The following is a 23,842-nucleotide window of genomic DNA, read 5'->3' as shown; positions in this document are numbered from 1 at the left end:
AAGAAGGCAGGTATCCAGGGACTGGCTGTGGGCAGACTGAGGTTGTTTAGGGCAATTCCCCATTTGACCTCATAGACCAGCCTCCTCTGCCCACACATCTCAGCAAGCTGGTGACAATACACCAAGATTACTACAGTGAAGGCAATTCAAGCAACACCATTGTTCACTTTAGATTCAACTTTGCTCAGCAGGAACAAGGTTCCTGGGATAAGAAACATGCACAGAATTTGTGGGTTTCTATTGTAGAGGGAGCCACTTTTCAGGTTACATTTAAAATGTAAGTTGGAAAAAACCCTTCAAAAACACCTCTGACTCTTTGCCATTTCTCTCTCCTGTTTCCAATATGGAATCATACAATAAGTCCACAACTTATGCACATTTAACTTCTGCACATTCAGCTTTCTGCATGTGGCAAAACATTTTTTAAAAAAATTAAAAGGGGGCAGAAAGTGGGTGGAAAGGGAAAAATGGTTCCAGGAAAAATGACTTTGGCAATTCCACCTGCCATTGAACCAAATGGGTTTTGACTATACTCAGTTTTGGCTTCAGACGCACTCCTTGGAATGCAACCACACACACACACACACACACACACACACACAGTATGTAGTGGGTTTACAGTGGTTGAAGGCATTGAAAGCATAGCTGGAAGCAGCGTCGGTGAACCCGAGGCTGCAACGTAAGGACCAGTGAGCTAATATGCACAGCATGGCTCATGGTGCATTTGATATATCATGATGATGTATAGGCATCAAGGGTGCAGCAAACAGTTCATCCCAATTGATAATTATAGATGAGAAGGATTGGAGGGCGGTGTGTGCGCGCTTTTAATGCAAGCCAATATCACTTCCTTTCATTTGCAAAACTAGCCAGACATGTCTACAATGGGAAAGGCACTGCTCTGTGTGCACAAGTGTGCAAGAGAGGAAAAACTGTTGCTAAGAAACCTGTTGCTAAGTAGTAAGCCCTGTTCCTCTTACCACTAACACTACTCATCCCCATAAACCAAACCTTTTATCCTGATTTATCTTGCATGCCGCTTATGGGTTTGCAGATTGCGCACAAATTTGCAGAAGACATAAAGGAGTGCATGGCATATGCATTTTTATGCAAATGGTTTAATATGGACATAAGTCTGAACATTTTTAAAAACCTGGATGCCACCCAGTCCAAGTGAAGCTTTGTTTCCAGGGTGAGAGGTTTAAGCACGCACTGAAATTTCTGCTTAAGCTTTGCTATGGAAAGGAATGAATCAGGACTTGGAAGTTTGGCTGCTCTGGTCCCTTTGGTTGTTTTTGCTCTTCTAATAAAAAATAAGGTAAAACAGGGGGATGGAAGAGGAATCTGTTTTAAATGAGAGGGTGGTTAATTTTTTCTCTCTCTTGAAAAGTATAAAGAGCTGAAGAAGGAATCTGGAAGAGTGGCTCCATTTCCCACTTCTTTCAGTTCTATGTTCTTTTCAGGGCTCAGATCAATTCTACTGGAGCAACCTTTTACCCCAGTTCCTTAGAAAAATACACTTTGTGTGTCTTTTCTTTTTTGGGGGGGGGAGTGTGTAGATCTTGGGGAGTGAAGTGACCAGCCGGGGTGGCTCCCACAGCAGTCATTAAAAAACCAAGGGCTTAAAAAGGATTCCAGCTATATCCCAAATGCAGAACTGGGATTTAAGTTCAGAATCCAAGTCCCCGCCCTCTTTATACCACTGCTTTCATGTCCCCCATACCATTATCATTCCTTTTCCAGCTGGCTTCCCGTTCCCCAGGAGGAGTGCTCTTGTCATCTTCTTGCTTGAGACAATCTAAGGGAGAAGAACAGAAAACAAAGGGAGGCATGTAGCAATGATCCGACAGAGTACAATCCTGGATGTAGTCATTATTATTTATGGTGGCAATGTTAAGTTGTTGCAAGCTTTGAGGGATTTAATTTTGACAGATACTAATTTTGACCAATTACTAAAGAAACTATTGTTTGTTGCCCAAAATTAATGTTTTTGATGATGACAACTTGCCAAAAGAATCGGCCTCATTTATTATCTTGGCATTTGTAACATTAATTGCAAACTCATTGGAAAACAGCCCAAAACCTTACACTGGGTACTTGGTACCACTCATTCTGGAATCCAGCCAAAATGGAGAAAATTATGCATAATTTGAGATTCCGACAAGGACCAGAAGCTCCAGATATGTTTTATATGATTTGGCATTCCTTTTTACATATACAACAGAACCATCATTTTCAAGGCAACCCTTGTCAAAGGCCTGGACAGATCTGGAATGATAGCTGATAATCAGATAATGCTAATATCCTCTACTTGGACTTATAACCCATGTGTGACTGTACTCATTCTACGTGCCTATTTTATAGTTTGTTTTTCCTATTTTAATTTCCAGCTGTTGTTATAACTGTTCTCTCCATTTTATATATTTTATAAAATGAAATAAAAAATCTTCACCCCAAAACAAACTAAAACCAAAAACCCAATACTGGGCAGAGTTAAGATCCCTGTTCAAACATGCACTTGCACAACGTGCTAAATGGTGACATTTCCTATTTGCTCACATCCTGCCTTGGACCTGCGGAAAACACTCAGCACTGCTGAGGAGAGAAAGAGACGGAAGCACAACAGGAGAGGGCATTTGCAGAGAGCGGCTCAGCAGGCGGATCGGACTTGTGTTCCTGATCTCAGCATGCATGCACCTCATGCCTAAAACCAAGGGATTTATCTCCTTGGTTTTCAAGTTGACGTGGCCAGCAAGGTTGCTAGGGGGTGACAAAGAGAAGGAGTCTTTCCATTCAATCTAACCGCAGGGTTCATCAGGTGCATTGCAACAGCAGAAGCCTGACGTAAAAGTGAAATTAAAGAGAGAGAGAATGGCATTCCCAGACGCCATTCAGGCAGCTCCTTCCCAAGGCTATTCATGGGCTGATCATGCCTTTGGAGAAAAAGTTGGGCCCAGGAGAAGACTTTGAGGACATTCCAGCAGGCTTCCTGCTAAGTACTGAGCAGCTGAGTGCGGCTCTCAGAAAGCCAGCTGGGATCTGCACTCAAAGTGGGGCCTGTTTTGAGTGCCGGTCTCCCTTTGCATCACTTGCTTTAACTGGAGCAGGTGATGGAAAGAATCTTCATCTAGAGGAGAGAAAGAAGAAGAAGAAAAAAAGAAAGAGGATCCAAGAGATGACTGAGAGCAAGAAACCACAGTCACCCCAAAATGGCTTCTCTATGGTTCTTGGGACATTTGTTCCTGAAATGCAATTCTTCCCATGGTTATGCAAGGCTGACAAATTCTTCACACTTTCTGTGGGGCAGATTTTCCCCCACCATCCTAATTCTCAGTTCTTTAGTCTAACCACCTAGTTTCAACGCTGCCTTGACGTTTTGCTGTAATGTTAAGTGTAAATTGCTTTGTGAGGTTGCCTATATCTGAAAGGCAATCTCATAAATGTTTGGGGAAATGTTTGGAAGATGCCTACAGAGGCTTTTTGGGGAGGGGGTCACCTAGCAGTTCAGATATTGGCACGGTAAACAAAGACTGGCACTGCTCTCCAGAGCATGTAATTTAGGCAACGAGATGTTGTAATGGCCACCGGCTTAGGTGAGTTTTTTTAAAGCATTAGATAAATGAGTGCACAGATGATTGGTCTATTAAATGGAGAATAGGCTTGATAGTAAAACAGGACCTTCACATACAATGGTGGTAAACTAGAATAGATGGGAATAAGCAACAGTGGAATGCTTGATGTGTCTTAATGTGGGCTTTCCAAAAGCGTAACAGCTGGAAAGGGGACAGAACTATGATCTAATTCAGGAGGGTCCAGATTATGCTGCTGTTCGTTGTCCTGCCTTCTAATCTCTTTCACTGCCTGAAGAACTAGCAACAATTTGCCAATGACCGGCAATACTTTAGAAGCAGAAACTTAGGGACTCCACTAAGCAGGTAGTAACACTCACTGTTCCCAGGGTGCAGGAAAATTCTCCCAAGAAGTCATGTTCGTACAGCTGCATGCTTGACTTGTCTTGGTCAAACAAGGCAAATTTCAGCTTCTGAACCTCCTCAAAGCGATAATCTATGACAAACTTCTTGGAGAAGGCTGGATTGAGGTTGTTCACAGCTGTTTCTGTCCTGTCGATCTACAAATAAAGAATTAGGTTGAACAAGTGAGCCGATCAATGAGTTTTTTAGACAGTAGTACAGCTTTTGTTGAAAAGTAACGGTGAAGACAGGTGGAACATTTTTAGGGTGTTGGAGGCAATCTGAAAGCGCTCTTGCTATGCTCAGTCCCGGACATATATCTTTCCTCTCCATGGTTGAGTTATGAACACAAAGACGCAATTCTGCAAGGCTGCAACAGAAGCAGCCTGTGGACAGCACTGACAGGCAAGAGCCTGAGATGTTGCCACCCTCTACTCTCCAGGGCAGTTTTGCAATAAAAAAAGAAAATAAAATGATTACAAAAATGTATTGATAAAGGTCATAATAATGATGGTGGTATCCACCTATGTACAGCCAATCTGCTGTACCCAAAGTTAGCCATAGTCAGAAGGAGACCAATTGAAATTAATGGCCATGACCAACATAGGTCCATTTCTCTGGGTATGACTAACATCAGATGCAACCCCTCACATGTGTTTATCCATAATACTGCTACAGTCTGTTTTCAACCCATTCTGCAATTAAAAAAATATAAATATGGCACACATATTTAAATACGCATTTTAATACAAAATAATATTTAGTACATATTTTACTCAATATGCTTATGCCTCTCTAAACATATTTAATCAGAAAATGTGTATTTTAATGCATGTGGCACATTTTATTTTATTTTTTTTATAATAATTTTTATTGCATTTTTTCCAGATTACAAATAGAAGAGAAAAAACATAAACAGTAAAAAGAAAAGAAAAGACAGAAAATCTCAACCATTTCGTCAACTTATTTCAGAATTCTATCGGACTTCCCCACATCTCCCGCATAATGCATTCTTAACAATAAAATTTATCAGCAAATTATAACCTTGTTTCATGTGTTTCTTTTTTACTTTCAATTGCAGTTTAAGTTTAAATCTCTTGTTTTCCATTTACTCTTAAAATATAGCATATTGTCATTTTTACCCATTTAAACCTTAATTCTTTCATAAAAATTATCCAATTTCTTATATAAACCACTTTTGTTGCTGGGGCTAACGTTCCAAATCATACGGCGTCTTAAAGTTCATATAACTTATAATGCTTTTGCAAATAGTCCTTAAATTTTTTCCAATCCTCCTCCATAGCTTCTTCTCCCAGATCTCGGATCCTTGCAGTCATCTCGGCTAGTTCCATGTAGTTCATCAGTTGCGTCTGCCAGTCCTCCAGTGTGGGCAAATCTTGGGTCTTCCAATGCTTAGCGATAAGAATCCTTGCTGCAGTAGTAGCGTACATAAAAAGAGTTCTATCCTTCTTTAACACCTTCTGGCCGACAATGCCCAGGAGGAATGCCTCCGGTTTCTTAGGGAAGGTGTATTTAAACACCTTTTTTAACTCGTTGTATATCATTTCCCAGAAGGCCTTCACTCTTGGGCAGGTCCACCAGAGGTGAAAGAATGTCCCTTCAGCCTCCTTACATTTCCAACATTTATTATCGGACAAATGGTAAATCTTAGCAAGCTTGACTGGGGTCATGTACCACCTGTATACCATTTTCATAATGTTTTCTTTCAAGGCATTACATGCCGTAAACTTCATACCGGTGGTCCATAACCTTTCCCAGTCCTCAGACATGATGTTATAACCAATGTCCTGAGCCTATTTTATCATGGCTGATTTAACTATCTCGTCCTGTGTGTTCCATTTAAGCAGCAAGTTATACATTCTCGATAATAGCTTGGTCTTTGGTTCTAACAATTCTGTCTCAAGTTTCGATTTTTCCACCTGGAATCCTGTTTTTTTATCTAACTTAAAAACCTCATTAATTTGGGCATAGTGAAACCAATCTTGCACCTTACCCTTTAACCTTTCAAAGCTCTGCAACCTCCAATTGTCTCCAATATTCTCTATTATTTCCCAATATTTCGGCCATCCGGCCTCCATATTGGGTTTTTTCCGAGCCTTGGCCTATATTGGTGATACCCACCTCGGAGTCTTGCTTTCTAATAAGTCTTTGTATTTTCTCCAGACCATAAATATTGCTCTCCTGACAATATGGTTTTTAAACATTCCATGTGTTTTTGCCTTGTCATACCACAAATACGCATGCCAACCTAACGAGTTATTAAAGCCTTCCAGATCTAGGACATCAGTGTTTTCCAACAAAATCCAATCTCTCAGCCAGCAGAAGGCTGCAGCTTCGTAGTATATCCTTAAGTCCGGCAGGGCAAATCCCCCTCTCTCCTTTGCATCAGTTAGTATTTTAAACTTTATTCGGGGCTTTTTGCCCTGCCAGACAAATTTAGAGATATCCTTCTGCCACTTTCCAAAACATTCCACTCTGTCCACAATCTGTAAGGCCTGAAACAAAAACAACATCTTTGGCAAAACGTTCATTTTTATAGCCGCAATTCGGCCTAACAAGGATAACTTCAGTCTTGACCAAATTTCTAAATCTTTTTTAACTTCTAACCAGCATTTCTCGTAATTATCTTTAAATAAGTTCAAATTCTTGGAAGAGAGATTAACCCCCAGGTATTTCACTTTTTTAACAATGTTTAGTTCTGTTTCCTTCTGAAACTCTTCTGTTTCAGTAGCTGTCAAATTTTTCCCTAACACCTTAGTTTTTTGCTTGTTCAACTTAAAACCCGCCACCCGACCAAATTTCTGTATCAGTTCTAAAACTCTTTTTGTACTAGATTCTGGCTCCTGTAATGTTAAAACCAAGTCATCTGCAAATGCTTTCAGTTTATATTGTTTCACTCCGACCCGAATTCCTTGTACCTGCCGATCCTTCCTTATCATGTTCAGCAAAACCTCCAGGACTGAAATAAACAATAAAGGGGACAGGGGGCACCCCTGGCGTGTTCCTTTTTCAATCTGAAGTTCTTCTGTCACCACATTGTTCACTATCAACTTAGCTTTTTGTTCGGAATAGATTGCTTCTATTCCGTTCTCAAACCCCCTTCCCACTCCCATCCCTTCCAAGTTTCTCTTCATAAATTTCCAAGAAATATTGTCAAAGGCCTTCTCTGCATCAATAAAAATTAACACTGCTTTAGTGTTAATATTTGTTTGTAAAAGTTCCAGAATATCAATAATGTTCCTGGTGTTATCAAACAAATGTCTACCAGGGAGAAAGCCTGCTTGGTCCTTATGAATTACTTCATTTAAGACCCTTTTAAATCTATTTGCCAAAATGTCTGCAAATATTTTGTAATCCACGTTCAGGAGTGAGATGGGACGGTAATTCTTAAGTTGAGTCTTTTCAGTTTCCACTTTAGGTATCAGAGTGATGAATGCTTCTTTCCACGTATCTGGTGCCCTCCCTCCCCCCATAATCTGATTGCAAACCTCCACTAATGGTTGTGTCAAGTAGTCCTTTAACATCCTATAATACTTGGAGGTAAGTCCATCAGGGCCTGGGGATTTGCCTAACTGCATGTTCTGTATGGCATCCTCAATTTCCTGTTGTGTTATTTTACAGTTCAAGATTGATCTCTTCTCTTGAGATAATTCTGGTAGACCATTATCTTTCAAAAATTGTTCTATCTCAGCCACTTCCTCAGGCCCTTGGGTATACAGTTTTTTAAAATATTTCTGGAAGCACTTTCTAATTTCTCCTGGTTTCTGAATATTTTTTCCTTCCACTTCTAGATTAGTAACATAGTTTAATTTTTGTCTCTTTTTCAACTGCCAAGCTAACAGCTTCCCACATTTATTCGCAGATTCAAAAGATCTTTGGTTCATTTGTTTAATTTTCCATTCCACTTCTTGGTTGATCAGTTTCATATATTGTGACTGGTGAAATTTAATTTCTCTTAAAGTCTCTTTTGATTTTGGATTTAGTCTTAATTTTTTCTCTCCGGCTGTTATCTTCTCTAATATCTTATCCTTTTTCCCATTCCAAAGTTTTTTCTTAATCGTATTTTGTTGTATCAGAAACCCTCTCATAACAGCTTTACTTGCGTCCCAGATTATTCTTTTTTCCACCGAGGTGTTGAGGTTAATTTCAAAATAGTCCTTTAAAGTTTTTTGGGCCTTCTTTACAATCTCTTGGTCTCTTAGCAGGTTGTCATTCATTTTCCATCTGAAGGAGTCGGCAGTAGTGAATCTCATTTCTATTTTCATAGCGTTATGGTCGGAGCATGTCTTTGGGCAGATTTCTACTCTTGTAGTCTTAGGTGCCAGACCTCTAGTTATCCAAATTTGGTCGATTCTTGTCCATGACAGATGGGCCTCAGAAAAGAAAGTTCCTTCTTTACCTAGGGGGTTTCTCGTCCTCCATATATCAATCAAATCCATATTGTCAGTTAGTTCGAAAAAAGTCTTTGGTAGTCTTCCATCTTTGGTCAGGTTCTGGTTCTGTGACTTGTCCATATAAGTAGAGACCACCCCATTCATATCTCCCATCATAATGATGTTAGAATAGTCCAGATAATCCAGTAATGTCTCATGAAGCTTCTTGTAGAATTCTGATTTCCCCTCATTTGGTGCGTAAATTCCTAATATCAAAACTTTTTCTCCTTGGGTTTGTATTTCAATTGCCAGGATTCTTCCTTGTTCATCTTTAAACAAAAATTTTGGTGATAAATTCTCTTTTGCATAGATCACCACTCCTCTCTTTTTAACTCTGTCTGATGAGATAAATTCTTGGCCTAGTCTTTTGTTTATTAACACTTTCCTGTGAAGCCTGGTCACGTGTGTTTCTTGGAGACAGATTATATCCAAATGTTCCTTCTTCAAAATATGAAAAATCCTTTTGCGTTTCTCCGGGGAATTCGCGCCATTAATGTTCCAGCTATACAGCTGTAGAGACATCCTGTATTAATCTGTTGTTGCTCTTTATGGGGTGCCTTCTCTCTTGTCTAAATCCGAGGGTGCTGGCGCTTTCCCAGACTCAGGTGGAGGCCAAGGACCTGCTATTCCCTTCTGCAGGTCTTCTCCGTGGTCGTGCAGAAACTTCTGGCTGTCCTCTTTCGTTTTGATTTTAATCTTCTTTCCTGTGTAGTTAAATGATAGGCCTTGTGGAAACTCCCACCTGTAGGGTATTCCGTTGCTTCTCAAAAGCCCAGCTAGGTCAGTGTAGTTTGATCTGAGATCCAGTAGTTGTTTAGGAATATCCTTGTAAATTTGAGCTCTTCTGTCCTGGATCTCAAGTGCTTTATTAAAATGTAGGTCAAGTAGTTTGTCTCTCTCTTGCTTGGTCCTTAAAATGATCAAACAATCTCTAGGCCTGTCCTTCCTGGCAACTCTTCCCAGTCTGAATGCAGTTGTTATTTTAAAATCTGTATCTTCTTTTATACCCCAGAATTTAGAAAATTCTGCTGTCAGAAAGCCAGTCAAGTCCTCTTTCTCAATCTCTGGGATAGAGCGTAATCTCAAATTATTTTCCTTGTTTCTCAGTTCCACCATAGACAGGTAGGCCTGCTGGTCACTGACGTGTTTATGAAGCGGCCTTACTTCTCCTTTCAATTCATCCACTTTCTGAATTGCTTGGCCTGCTTTTTCATTCGCAGCCTCGGCCAATTTCCGATTTTCAGATGTAGCGTCCTTTAAACTCCCAATATCTTGTGAGTGCTTAGCCACCTGTTCAGAAAGTTTAGTAATTGAGGATGTAGCTAGGTCAATTTTAGCAGTTTGGTCATCAACCTTTTTGTTCAAAATTGCAAATTGTTGTAGCATTTCCTCTAGAAGAGATCCAGATCCCCCTGCTGCCATATCCTCAGTTGTTGGCTGTTCAGCTTCCTTAGATGGAGCTGTTGCTGAGGATACAGCTCCCTGTAAAACAGCAGGGACTGAAGATCTGCGAGCCTGGGAAATCAGAGTTGTTTGTACTAATTGGCCTTTTCCTGCTTTCGACGCAGCTCTTGTCTTCGGTGGGCCACTCATCCCACACCTGCCTTTGGATTCAAGGTCAAACTGTCAAATGTTCCATGAGAAAGACAGGCCTCAAAGTAGATAACCAAGCCACAGAGAGCCAAAACAAAGTTGGTTCTCAGGAATTTGTAAATCCCAAACTCCACTAGAGGGAGTGTTGTTACAATTCAGGAAAGAAGAAAGAGAGTTCAGTCGCCATTAAAGTTTCTGCAGTCAAGTAAATTAACAATAGTCCTCAAAAAAAAACTTTTTTTCCTCTGGCAAAGCCCTTTCAATATTGTCCCAATAGTTTATCTGAAGATGCAAGATACAGTTATTTAATTGTATCCACCAATGATGCCTCTATGTATCCGTTTCAACTTTATATTTGTATCCACAAAGAAGCTTTTTACCCCCTGCAAGCCCGGGACTGGGGTTTTTAAAGTTTTAAAAGTCCAGTAAGGGAGAGGATCCTCCAGTAAAATCAACACAGTAACAGATAGAAAAATAAAAGCTTGCCTTTCCCTTCAGTTACCAACTCCGCCAGATGCATGAAACTTCCCGTCTTTAAATCCCCCTTCACTGCTTCCAGCTTGTCAGTTCCTTTGCCTTTGATCTCTAAGCACTACCGGGAGACGGACTTCCTTTTTCTCGTCTCCCGCTTTCAGCCAAATTTTTTCCTTTGTAGTCCCGAAATTAATACTCTTCCTACTCACGAGTAGATGATTTAGAATCCAATTCTTAAGGAAGAAAGGTCGGCGCTCATCAGCAACAGCCGCGCGGCTTCACTCCCGCAGAAAGAGCGATGAATCCACAGCACCGCTTCCCCTCCGCGCTTCCGGATCCCCTTACGGGGACCCTTCTTCGTTTTGGGGGTCGCTCTAGGTGCCCGCCGGATCCCACGGCCACGAGCTCGTTCTGCTCATGGTTTTTCTTAATGGGTCGTCGCTTTGCCGCAGCGAACGACCCTTTTCTGCGGAGCCCCTCTTCGCAGCGCAAAGAGGACCGCCATTGCTTATTTCGCGCCGCCTCCGGAAGTCTCATGTGGCACATTTTAAAGCCCATGTTCTGTATCATAGATTTCAAAGAAGTGAAACATCCAAAATATTATTATGCTCTCTGATTAGACCAGGAAGTGTGCAATACATCAGTTCACATAAAAAGGCAGGCGCCAGATATTTAAAATACGAAATCCAAAGGATTTCCATGGGTAATTTCATGTTGCACAGGGAAGACTTCTTCCCCCAACCAACCCACAAAATATCAACCAGTCTTGAACGGAAAAATGAAAGGTGCACTCCATACAGTTATGGAGCAACTTCTGTGAAGAGGAACTACATGGATTTACACCAGTGTAGGCAACAGAACACTGCCTGAAGTCTGGGACTCCTTATTCGGGGGCCACTCAGTCATTGTGGCCTATTAATCTAGAACATCAAGCACAGGCAAGACTCGGAGCACAGCAGCGCTGACCTGCTTATGCAGCAGCCCAAACATTATGCTGTGAACTGCCCTGAGATCTACAGATAAAGGGTGGTATAAAAATTTAATATATAATAATAGTGATTACTGTGCACTTCCATGTTTTGGGGGGGGTCCTATTGTTTTACTGCATCATGCTGCAGTTTTGCAGGTTTTTGGAGCCAACGTAATGAGCCCACAATTACAGAATTCAGCTCAGAATTCATCAAGATAATCCACTACAGGAGTGGAAGAATCTCAGGCCCCTGAGACTGCTTAGGCCACACACACCTGAGCCACAGCCTTCCCTAGCCTTGCTTTGTGGCCTCTGCTGGTGATTTGACTTGGCTGGATGTGTCCTTGCCTTGATGAAATATAGAGTGTGGGGTGAGGGGGGGAGGGAGAGAGAGAGAAAGAGAGAGAGAGAGAGAGCACCTACTTCTGCCATACCCGCCACTGGTGTGTGGCCCCCAGAAAGTTGCCCTTGAGGAGAACGTGGCCCTTGAGCTGAAAAAGGCTCCCCAGTTTTGGGGGTGGGTGTGCCAGCACTGCTTTGGGTGCCAATATATGTGTGCTTCAACACAAATCAGTTCTCTTTGCTTCAGTAAAGAGACTGAATTCTTCCGCACGCGCTCTCTCTCTCTCTCTTTGCATGCTCACTTTTAAATTGAACTGATGCAAGAGAAGGAGCAAAGACTCCCTCACACCTCCCACATCTTGCCATGTTGAAATGGCAACATATTTTGCAGGGATCAATAGCAGGGCCTCTTTTCCTCCTTCCTAGGGACGGGTACCAATGTAACTTACTCCATCTGCCTCGCTGGCACCCATTCAAACTCGCAAGGCTTATGAGGGGTGAAGGAAGCGGCAGTGAAGTTTTCACTTTCACATAATTGGCTGTGCTCTTTAATGAAATCTGCATTCCTAGAAAAAGCCCAAGTGAGGAGAATGGCAGGTTTTTGGCTCTCTCGGCTGTGCTTCCTGTGCCAATGCAGGCCTTCAAGGCATAATGCACGACAGAGCAGATGCGGAAGGAGGGAAGGGGAAATCGGAATGTGAGTTTATACAGCTGCAAGAAGCCTGGGGCAGATGACCGCAGGACTCTGCAGGTGCACATAAAATGGTACTCTTCATGGGAGTTAGGAGCCTCAGACATGCAGGCTGAATATGGCCCTGCAGAGCTCTCTATGTGGCCCTCAGGACTCTCTCTAGGGCATATGCCACTTCCCGGTCCTGTTCCAGATCACCAACAGTACTAGTCAAAATTGGTGTAGAATGTCAGGCCTACAGGACTGAATGTGGCCCTGCAGGGCACACTATCTGGCCCCCAGAACTCTCCCAGGCCACGCCCCCTCAAAAAAGGCCACATCTGTGGGTGTGGGTGCAGAAACCTGACAGAAAGAAACAGTAGCCACACTGAAGCAGAAAGTGAACGCCCTGCCCACTCCCCGAGAGAAGAGCCTCTTCACCGAATTCCACCTCTCCTTTCTATTCTCCCTTTATCTCACAAAGAATCCAAACAGTCTCCTGAAAACAACTTTAAGATATCTCCACTCCCATAAACAACATGGGAAGCTCAGAAGCAGTACACCTGCTTTAGGGCCGAAAGGGGGGTCCCAGGTTGAATCTTCAGCATCTCCAGGGGCCAGGGACTGGCTGGACACTGAGGAGTGGTGGCTGGATACTGATGAGTTAGGGACTGGGTGGGGGGAGAAGTGGGATTGGAGACTGACTTGGAAGAAGGAATCAGTGAACTGGGGGAGCCTGTGACAGCCAGGAGATGAGAGTGAGAGGCAAGAGAAGCTGAAGATCGGAGAGTGAAGAACAGGTGAGGCAGGAGGGAGAGGCAGGTCAGGCTGGTGTAGAGTCACGGGCTTCCACACCTCCTCCCAAGGGAGGCCTGGGGGAGACCCCAATACTGAGCTAGATGGACCCAATGGCCTGACCCAATTATAGGAAGCTTCTAATGTTGTTCTTATGGTTTTGGTCTGCCCACCTCCCGGCCCATCCCCAACAGTAAGTCCAAATTCAGTGGCTACTGAGCATGGGGCTGTTGCTGAGCTCTCCCTCCCCACTGCCGAACATTCCTCTATTTCTGCAACCTTTGGTGTTTTCCCAAAGCTGGCTGATACTTTCCTCTTGTACCTGGGTGGGGATGTACCTGCACATTGAAAATAGGGGAAATGATGAGAATCTCCAAATTATCAGCCCATTTATTTATTTATTCCTCACCTTTCCCCCAGGGAGCGCAAGGTGGCCTACATAGTTCTCCTCTGTCCCATTTAATCCTCATAACAACTCTGTGAGGTAGGTTAGGCTAAGAGTGAGTGACTGGCTCAAGGTCACCTGGGAGCTCCATGGCCCAGTGGGGATTTGAACCCTGGTCTCCCAGGTCCAAGTCTAACACTCTAACCACTATACCACCACTGGGGGAGGTTTTGCTCCTAAGTCACAGTGCTTTTTGGTCCAAGAGCACAGCTCTCAACAAGGAACACACCTTCCCATCACCTTTTTAATTACAAATTAAGCCTGGATTCCATGCCTTGTTGTTGAATTATATGGAAAAGGAGGGAGGAGGGGAAAAGACAGAGAAAAAGCTCCGAGGGGAAAAATGACGCAAAGAGGCCCTGTTTCCACACAGCTCCAATTATCCCAAGATAAAGCTCTTTAAAATCACTCAAAATTGCAGGAGTGATTGTATCAAGCGTTAAAAGCCACCTGAAGAGAGACAAGTTGTCTTGGGAGAATTCACTGCCAAGTGGCGCACAGCGTGTCCTGCAACGTTTCTCAGATTAAAGGCGCTTTGGAGCCAAAACCCAGGGCCCGCACGTGCGCAGGGCCCGGCTCCAGCCCTGACACGCTTTTCTTGGCCACAGGCCCTGGAAAACGCTGACACTTCTGAGGCTCACTCGACCTCAAATGGAGCATTTATGTGCTAATGCCTCCTTAACTCTGAAAGGGGCTTCTGTTAGGGATTATGGAAAGCAGGCGGCGTGAGGTGCCTGCTGTCCTGGCAACACATTCCCGCAAAATTATACTCCTGAGAGAGAAAGTGCAAGCCCTTAAATGCATATCTCGCCTCCCAGAAGAAGAACTCCCCTCCCCTACAATTTCCCTTCTGTACCTTTCGGTTTGCCTCCAGCAGCAAACAATGTTGGGACTGTCAGAACAGAAACTTGGAAAGGGGTTTGGGGCAAGGAGGCTGCCCTTTCACCAAACCGCCACAGTCACCTCAGGTGCCCTTCCTCACCTAGAAACCTCCTCACAGGAGTCCCAATTGTAGGCCTTCCTCGCTAAGGAGGTCGGTTGGCCCTAGCTTTACCAAGCCTTTATCTTTAGAGGGAATAAAACTAGCAGGGCCGTTTTTAGCAAATGTGGCGCCGGGGATGCAAATATCTGCCCAGTGCCCCCAAATTACCACAGATAATGTTGGGGTGGCTGTAGCTGTGCACTGCCAGCCATGGGGGGGGGGGGGTGCAACTCTCCCCCATGCCTCTGTGAGCGAGCGATCCCCACAGAGGCTTGGGAGTGAAGTTGGGCTCCTCCCAAGCCTTCTCGGGAGGAGAGCGATCCCCACAGAGGCTTAGGATGGAAGCTGTGCCCCACCAACCATATGGCTGGTGGGCGTGCAGCTTCCCTCCCGAGCTTCCCAAGCCTCTGCGGGGATCGCTCTCCTCCAAAGGAGGCTTGGGAGGGAAGCTGCATGCCCGCCAGCCTTAAAGTTGGTGGGGTGCAGCTGGAGGGCATGCAGGGAAAGGGGAAGCTACCGCCAAAGCCACGCAGCTCCCCCACTTGCTGGGACGCCCCTGAGAGGCCGGCGCCCTGGCATGACGCACCACTAAGCCCTATGGAAAAGACGGCTGTGAAAACAAGCATGGTTTCGTGGAAGTTTGCTTCCCCTACGAAAGGCTCCTCCATTTCCCCCATCTATTTGTCAGGGCACCTGAGAATTCCTTGAGTGTTTCGGTGGGTGTGGGGTTTTGAGCCGACTCCACTGCTGTCAGATTGCAGAGGACGCAGTGCATGGTTTTACTATGGAACTCACTCTCACAGGAGGTAGTGAGGAACATTAACCCAGATGGCTTAAAAAGAGGATTGGACCAATTCATGGAGGAGAGGGCTATCGATGGCTACTAGCCACAGTGGCTGGGCTTTGTGCCCCTGCAGTTGGAGGCAGCAATGATTCTGAATACCAGTTGCTGGAAACCACAGGAGAGTTGCTCTTACGCCCAAATCCTACTTGCTCGTTTCCCATTGGAGCATTTGTTTGGCCCTTGTTTGGCCCTTGGGCCTAATCCAGCAGGTTCTTCATATGTTCTTATGTCTATTTTTCTTTCCAGTAAACATTTCTCTCCTATTTGAAAGTTCTCAGACGCAGTTCCTTTTCTCATCAATCAATGCACAATGTTCGATGAAAACACAGCGGAACATTTTGGCATGCCATTAGTAAAATCTCTGCCTGATTTTTGATGGGCTTTAAATTTCATTCCGCTTCTCCCCGGTAACAGCTTTGTTCTGCTTCAACCATTGTTTTTATCCATATTGTTGTTTTTAATATTGTATATATTTTATATTTTGTATCACTAGTTGGGCAGAAAGGTGCTGCTGCTGCAACTACAACAACTAATAAGAATAATAAAAAATTGTTTCTAAATGAAAAATTTGTAGATTAAACTAACTTGTTCGCACACAATAAACTCTGATGATGAGAGCTTATATTAGCATTTGCCAACCTGTTCTGGACTGCAAGCGACTCCCCAGTTATGTGGGGGAGGGTTACGTTCCGGCACCCCACAAGCAAAAGTGAAAATCACATAAATGCCCTCTCTTCCATACTCTCTCTTCAAAATACTCCTCTCCACAAATCAAAAATACTGTACCAAAAATATACACAACTAGTATTGAAGCTCTGGGGCTGACAGGAGGCTGTAGGACGGGCAGAAAAGTGTTGGCTGTGCTACCCCACATACCAGCTGTTAGCCAGGGAAGCTGAGCAGCCTAAACAAAGCCCCGCTGCACCTCCAATGTCTTCTCTGCCCTCACCAAAGTCCTCTTTGGGTTCTGGGGAGGGTTTCCTCGCAAGCCACAAGGACTCTCCAGCATTCTCCCTCTATTTCTGGGTATGAATTCAATTATTTACTTCTTTCCTGGCGCTGCACATATACATGGTCGCACACGTGTCGATCGCACACAAGTGGGTATGTTTCTGTTTTTTATCAACTAGGGCCAGGGCCTTTTCAGTACTGGCCCCGACTGGGTGGAAAGCTGTGTCACAAGAGACTAGGGCGGGACTTGACATCTTTCCACAGGGCCTGCAAGACAGAGCTGTTCTGCCTGGCCTTTGGTTTGGACTCAGTCTGACCCTTATGTTTCCCTCCCCTTATGGTTTTGATCTATGGGCTACTTTTAAAATGAGGCTGCCTTTTAAATTGCATTTTAACCTGTATTTTAAATTGAGTTTTTTTTTCCCTATTATGTTTTTACTGTAATTTTACTGGTGTTAGCCACCCTGAGCCAAGCTCTGGCCAGGGCGGGCGGGGTTTAAATAAAATTTATTATTATTATTATTATTATTATTATTATTATTATTATTATTATTATTATTATTATTATTATCTGCCTTTTTACCTGCCTTTTCATGGAGGATAAGGCTATCCACGACTTCTAGTCACAATGGCTATGTTCTACCTCCCTGGTTGGAGGCAGTATGCCTCTGAATACCAGCTGCTAGGAATTGCAGGAGGGGAGGTGCTCTTAAACTCGAATCCTGCTTGCCAGCATTCCATAATGGGCATTTGGTTGGCCACTGTGGGAACAGGGTGCTGGGCCAGATAGAATCATAGAATCATAGAATCATAAAGTTGGAAGAGACCACAAGGGCCATCGAGTCCAACCCCCTGCCAAGCAGGAAACACCATCAGAGCACTCCTGACATATGGTTGTCAAGCCTCTGCTTAAAGACCTCCAAAGTAGGAGACTCCACCACACTCCTTGGCAGCAAATTCCACTGTCGAACAGCTCTTACTGTCAGGAAGTTCTTCCTAATGTTTAGGTGGAATCTTCTTTCTTGTAGTTTGGATCCATTGCTCCGTGTCCGCTTCTCTGGAGCAGCAGAAAACAACCTTTCTCCCTCCTCTATGTGATATTCTTATATATATTTGAACATGGCTATCATATCACCCCTTAACCTCCTCTTCTCCAGGCTAAACATGCCCAGCTCCCTTAGCCATTCCTCATAAGGCATCGTTTCCAGGCCTTTGACCATTTTGGTTAGCCTCCTCTGGACACGTTCCAGTTTGTCAGTGTCCTTCTTGAACTGTGGTGCCCAGAACTGGACACAGTACTCCAGGTGAGGTCTGACCAGAGCAGAATACAGTGGCACTATTACTTCCCTTGATCTAGATGCTATACTCCTATTGATGCAGCCCAGAATTGCATTGGCTTTTTTAGCTGCCGCGTCACACTGTTGGCTCATGTCAAGTTTGTGGTCAACCAAGACTCCTAGATCCTTTTCACATGTACTGCTCTCAAGCCAGGTGTCCCCCATCTTGTATTTGTGCCTCTCATTTATTTTGCCCAAGTGCAATACTTCACATTTCTCCCTGTTAAAGTTCATCTTGTTTGTTTTGGCCCAGTTCTCTAATCTGTCAAGGTCGTTTTGAAGTGTGATCCTGTCCTCTGGGGTGTTAGCCACCCCTCCCAGTTTGGTGTCATCTGCAAATTTGATCAGGATGCCCTTGAGTCCATCATCCAAGTCGTTGATAAAGATGTTGAATAAGACTGGGCCCAAGACAGAACCCTGCGGCACCCCACTAGTCACTCTTCTCCAGGATGAAGAGGAACCATTGATGAGCACCCTTTGGGTTCGGTCAGTCAGCCAGTTACAAATCCACTGAGTGGTAGCATAGTCAAGACCGCATTTTACCAGCTTCTTTACAAGAATATCATGGGGCACCTTGTCAAATGCCTTACTGATATCAAGGTAGGCTATATCCACTGAGTTCCCTTCATCTACCAGGCTTGTAATTCTGTCAAAAAACGAGATCAGGTTAGTCTGACATGACTTATTTTTCAGAAATCCATGCTGACTATTGGTGATCACAGCATTCCTTTCTAGGTGCTCACAGACTGTTTTCTTAATGATCTGCTCCAGAATCTTCCCTGGTATTGATGTCAGACTGACTGGGTGGTAATTATTTGGGTCCTCTCTTTCCCCCTTTTTGAAAATAAGGACAACATTTGCCCTCCTCCAGTCTGCCGGGACTTCGCCTGTTCTCCAGGAATTCTCAAAGATGACTGCCAGTGGTTCTGAGATCACATCTGCCAGTTCTTTTAATACTCTTGGATGCAGTTCATCTGGCCCTGGAAACTTGAATACATCTAAACTAGCCAAGTATTCTTGTACTGTCTCCTTAGTTATTCCTGGCTGTGTTTCCTTTGCTGAATCATTTGCTCCAAATTCTTCAGGTCGGGCACTGTTTTCTTTATCGGAGAAGACTGAGGCAAAGAAGGCATTGAGGAGTTCAGCCCTTTCTGTGTCCCCTGTTTGCATTTCACCATCTTCTCCTCTGAGTGACCCCACTGTTTCTTTGTTCTTCCTTTTGCTACGAACATACCCATAAAAGCCTTTTTTGTTGCTTTTAACCTCTCTAGCAAGCCTGAGTTCATTCTGTGCTTTAGCTTTTCTGACTTTGTGTCTACACGTGCTGGCTATTTGTTTGAATTCCTCTTTGGTGGTTTCCCCCCTTTTCCATTTTTTGTACACATCCTTTTTTAATCTTAACTCAGTTAAAAGTTCTTTAGATAGCCACCCTGGCTTCTTTAGGCACCTTCCATGTTTCCGTCTCATTGGTATTGCCTGAAGTTGTGCTTTTACTATCTCCCTCTTAACAAACTCCCAGCCATCATGAACTCCCTTTCCTTTTAGTATTACTGTCCATGGGATCTCACCCAGCACTTCCCTAAGTTTTATGAAGTCGGCTTTCTTAAAGTCAAGAAATTGAGTCCTAGTATGCTTGGCTGCTCCTTTCCGCTGTATAGTAAACTTCAGAAGAGCATGATCACTCGCGCCTAATGATCCTTCCACTTCTATCCCACTAACCAGCTCATCAACATTGGTTAGGACCAGATCTAAAATGGCTGTTCCTCTTGTTGATTCTCCCACTTTCTGGACAATGAAGTTGTCTGCAAGGCCAGTGAGGAATCTGTTTGACCTTATGCTCTTGGCTGAGTTTGACATCCAACAAATATCCGGGTAATTGAAGTCCCCCATTACTACTATCTCCCTTCCTTTTGCATGCTTGGCCATCTGTTCCAGGAAGGCATCATCTATGTCCTCCGTTTGGCTTGGGGATCTATAGTAAACTCCCACAATGAGGTCTCTGTTATTCTTCTCTCCCTTAATTTTGACCCAAATGCTCTCACTTTGGCTTTGAGGTTCTAAATCTTGGATCTCTTCACAGGTATACACATCCCTGACATATAACGCCACTCCTCCTCCTTTCTTGTCTGGTCTGTTTCTCCGAAATAGATTTTATCCCCCCATTATTACATTCCAATCGTGGGACTTATCCCACCAGGTTTCAGTGATGCCTATTATGTCATATTTAGTTTGCTGTACCAAGAGCTCAAGCTCATCTTGTTTATTTCCCATGCTTTGCGCATTAGTGTACAGACATTGAAGTCCATTAATCATTCCCCCATGTCTCTTATTTAAGGATTTTTTCCTCCCACCACTAGGTCTATGAGCCATTGGTCTGATTCAGCAGGCTTTTTATGTCGTTGCTGCTCTCCTCCCTCGCCTTTTATCATCAGGGTTAAATTGTCACAACAATTTAAAATGCAACAATAAAAACATTACAAAGCAAACTACAGTGGTACCTTGGGTTACATATGCTTCAGGTTACATACACTTCAGGTTACAGACTCCGCTAACCCAGAAATAGTACCTCAGGTTAAGAACTTTGCTTCAGGATGAGAACAGAAATCGTGCTCCGGCGGCGTGGCGGCAGCGGGAGGCCCCATTGGCCAAAGTGGTGCTTCAGGTTAAGAACAGACCTCCAGAACAAATTAAGTACGTAACCAGAGGTACCACTGTACAACCACAAGAACACAGTAACTCCTAAAATCTCTCTCAACTGGGAGGGCTTTGTTTTGGTTCTTATTTTTATTCTGTATTCTGCTTTTTTTATATTGTAATTTTATGTTGTCAGCTGCCCTGAGATCTATGGATGGAGGGCGGTATAGAAATGTAATAAATAAAAGAATAAATGAACATACAAGTTTCAAACGGCCAGGGTCTTAAAAGGTGCAACTTCCGCAAAGCTGTATCATGAAGGTGAAGGGAAGGGATTCCACAATTCTGGGGCTGCCACAGAGTAGGCGCTCTCCTGCACAACCCTAAGCTTCATAATATGGCTATCGTGACTAGTATCCATTGATAGACTTCTTTACCATAGATTTTTCCGAATCTCCTTTTAGAGGTATGTAAATTACTGTCCGCCATCACTCCTCGTGTTTCGTTTAGGCACGCCACCATTCCACCTTGCCAATGCGCATAGATGCCAAACAGGAAAAGGATATTAACAAAACCTGTGAACATTTGAAAGCTAGAAATAGGTACGCAACGTGTGTGTTGGGGGAGAGTCAAAAATGGTGAGCGGGGTGGGAGAGGGAAAAAGGGAAAGAAGCTCTGCTGAAATGTATTTTTAAAAATGGGAGAAATGTTTGGAAATGCATATCAACAATATGGTAATTTTGCTAAAAATACAAGGGGAGGTTGGAAGGGAAATAGAACAGCGAGTTACTGTAGACCAGCTGTCGGGGGTGTGGGGGGAGAGAGAGCAGAAAAGGAATATTATCTTCTCAAAACGGCTTCCTACACGATCTTTTGGGAGGATGGCAATCAAATAATCAACTACGTATTAGTAGTAATTACATAGCACAACCTTGAAACTCCGAAATTGATTGTAGATTGTGGTTTCTCTCTGCACTGAATGATATGTTTCACTGTGGCACTGTATGCTGCAGCTTCACACTTTATTTTTTGTTTCATTTGTAAATTTATTTTATATTTTAGTTGTATTTATACCTACGTTTCTGCTAAATAACAATGGGCAGCTGTACTACTAACCTCATTTAACTGCAGGTTGTACAAATAAGTCCATTTGACTGTATGGCTGGGAATGATTTACCCATCTAAGATGTGATTTCTTAGCTTCGGTCTGATTCAAACCCAGGATCCGAGCTCATTTTCCATGCGACTCCCCAACCCCCCAGCCTGGCTGAGATTTAAGGAAAACTGCAGATTTCAGCAGATCTTTTAAATCTTTTTGAAAAATGTCTAGTTAATTTGTACACACCAACACTGATTAACTAGAGGGAATTCATTGAACATCCTTTGCATAGCTACAGAGTTAATTGCTTCTTGTTCCAGCTTTTAGTCATTATCCACAAAAAGGCTGGCACTGCAGATCCAAATATGGCACAAAGTGCTCCAAGGAAGGTCAAGGAACAATGTTTGTTATATTCAGGACCATGCATCTTGAGTAAATAAAAATGGTGGCTGACCACCATGGATGGAAGTGGCTGCTGAGACCATATAACACTGGTCCTGAAAGATCTACATTGGTTCTCAGTACATTTCCAAGCACAATACAAAGTGTTGGTGCTGACCTTTAAAGCCCTAAATAGCCTCAGCCCAGTATACCTGAAGGAGTGTCTCCAACCCCATCATTCAGCCCAGACACCGAGGTCCAGTTCCGAGGGCCTTCTGGCAATTCCCTCCCTGTGAAAAGTGAGGTTACAGGAAACCAGGCAGAGGGCCTTCTCGGTAGTGGCACCCGCCCTGTGGAACGCCCTCCCATCAGAGGTCAAGGAAACAACTATCTGACTTTTTGAAGACATCCAAAGGCAGCCCTGTTGAGGGAAGTTTTTAATGTTTGATGTTTCATTATATAAAAAGAAAAGAAAAGGTAGCAAATTGCAAAAAACAAAACAAAAAACAACCCCCATTTTTATCCACACACATTTGCATGTCCTGCCCCATAAAAGGCAGCTTTACACACATCTGCAAAAAAGTAATAAAAAATTATTGCCTAACAACATTTTTATTACAGATAGGTAGCCGTGTTGGTCTGCCATAGTCAAAATAAAAAAATTCCTTCCAGTAGCACCTTAAAGACCAACTAAGTTAGTTCTTGGTATGAGCTTTCGTGTGCATGCACACTTCTTCAGATACACAGTGTATCTGAAGAAGTGTGCATGCACATGAAAGCTCATACCAAGAACTAACTTAGTTGGTCTTTAAGGTGCTACTGGAAGGATTTTTTTTATTTTAACATTTTTATTGCCTTCTTTATAGATTCCATAGAACCATCCATGGTATGGAATGCAAAGGAATGTGGAAAAGAGAGAGTGAAAAGTTGTGATATTTTCCTTGCAGATCACAAACAAGTGGGACCTGCAACAGAGTTTTGCAATATATTCCCAACTCCTAACAGAAGTGTTTCTGCTCAGTGCACCTCAGAAACTCCATTCCACACCCCATCTCAGTTTTCCATTTTTGTTTTCCAGCTGACGCCCAGCTTTCCACTGCTACCGAGCACAGTCATCCCTATGGGGGCTTTGTAGCAGGTAGATTTTTTTGTACTTTCAGAAACCTTGGGGGTCCCACTCAGCAAGCTGTTACATCCCTCTTGTTCCCTAGTGGGCCAGAATCTGCCCCCAAACCACTATTATCTGACCGATGAAAGGGGACTTTTCAAGCGACACTTAAAAATGCAGCCTCGATTTTGATTTCTTGGTGCCAGCAAGCCTTTCCCACTGGAGACTTTTACATTCAGGAGGAGTCAGTGACTGTTCTTTGTTTCACATCTTTCTGGAGGCTGCCCAGGTTCTGGTGGGCAGGCTGAAAATATGCCCTCTCCCCCTTTTCCACACCCGCTGCCAGCTCAGACAATCCTCTGACCTCCCTTCAGAATCAGAGCAGCAAGCAACAGCCTGCGTCTCACAGACTGCCCATTGAAGACTCCTCTCTCTCACATTCCGCACCGCATGTTTTTCTGAAGCAACAGTCCAAAAATAACCCAGGCGAAATAAAAACCACACATCTGAAAAGTTGGCATTACAGAGAGGGAGGGAGGGAGAGAAAGAAACACATACACTTCAGTTCTGATGAAAACCCTGAACAGAGAAGGAGTTCGGAGCAACAGGGCAGTGAAAAATAGCACTTCAGAATACGAAAAGGAGGAAAGGGAATCTTTTTCATTCAGGAACAAACTTCCTATTACACCAACCTCCACCAGCCTGGTCCCCTCCAGACATTTTGAACTACAACTCCCATCAGTCCCAGCCCTAAAACTGCCTATGTTACTAAGCATGGTTTGCCATCCCTGT

The 23,842-nt window shown here is 43.6% G+C and overlaps 1 protein-coding gene across 1 annotated transcript in view; it reads right to left on the bottom strand.

Moving 5' to 3' along the window:
* Positions 1-23,842, bottom strand: part of CPNE2 (copine 2) — a 97,805-nt gene that overhangs the window by 33,404 nt on the left and 40,559 nt on the right. The window contains exons 3-4 of the mRNA XM_081203676.1: positions 3,950-4,129; positions 1,724-1,798 (exon numbers count right to left, since the gene is read on the bottom strand). Of these exons, the coding sequence (XP_081059802.1) occupies positions 1,724-1,798; positions 3,950-4,129 (255 nt within the window). The remainder of the gene's footprint in view (positions 1-1,723; positions 1,799-3,949; positions 4,130-23,842) is intronic.

This window comes from Podarcis bocagei, assembly GCF_964188305.1.
Source record: "Podarcis bocagei genome assembly, chromosome: 7".
Classification (NCBI taxonomy): Eukaryota; Metazoa; Chordata; class Lepidosauria; order Squamata; family Lacertidae; genus Podarcis; species Podarcis bocagei.
Note: the sequence above shows the minus strand (reverse complement) of the source record. Positions and strands in the feature narration are given on the sequence as shown.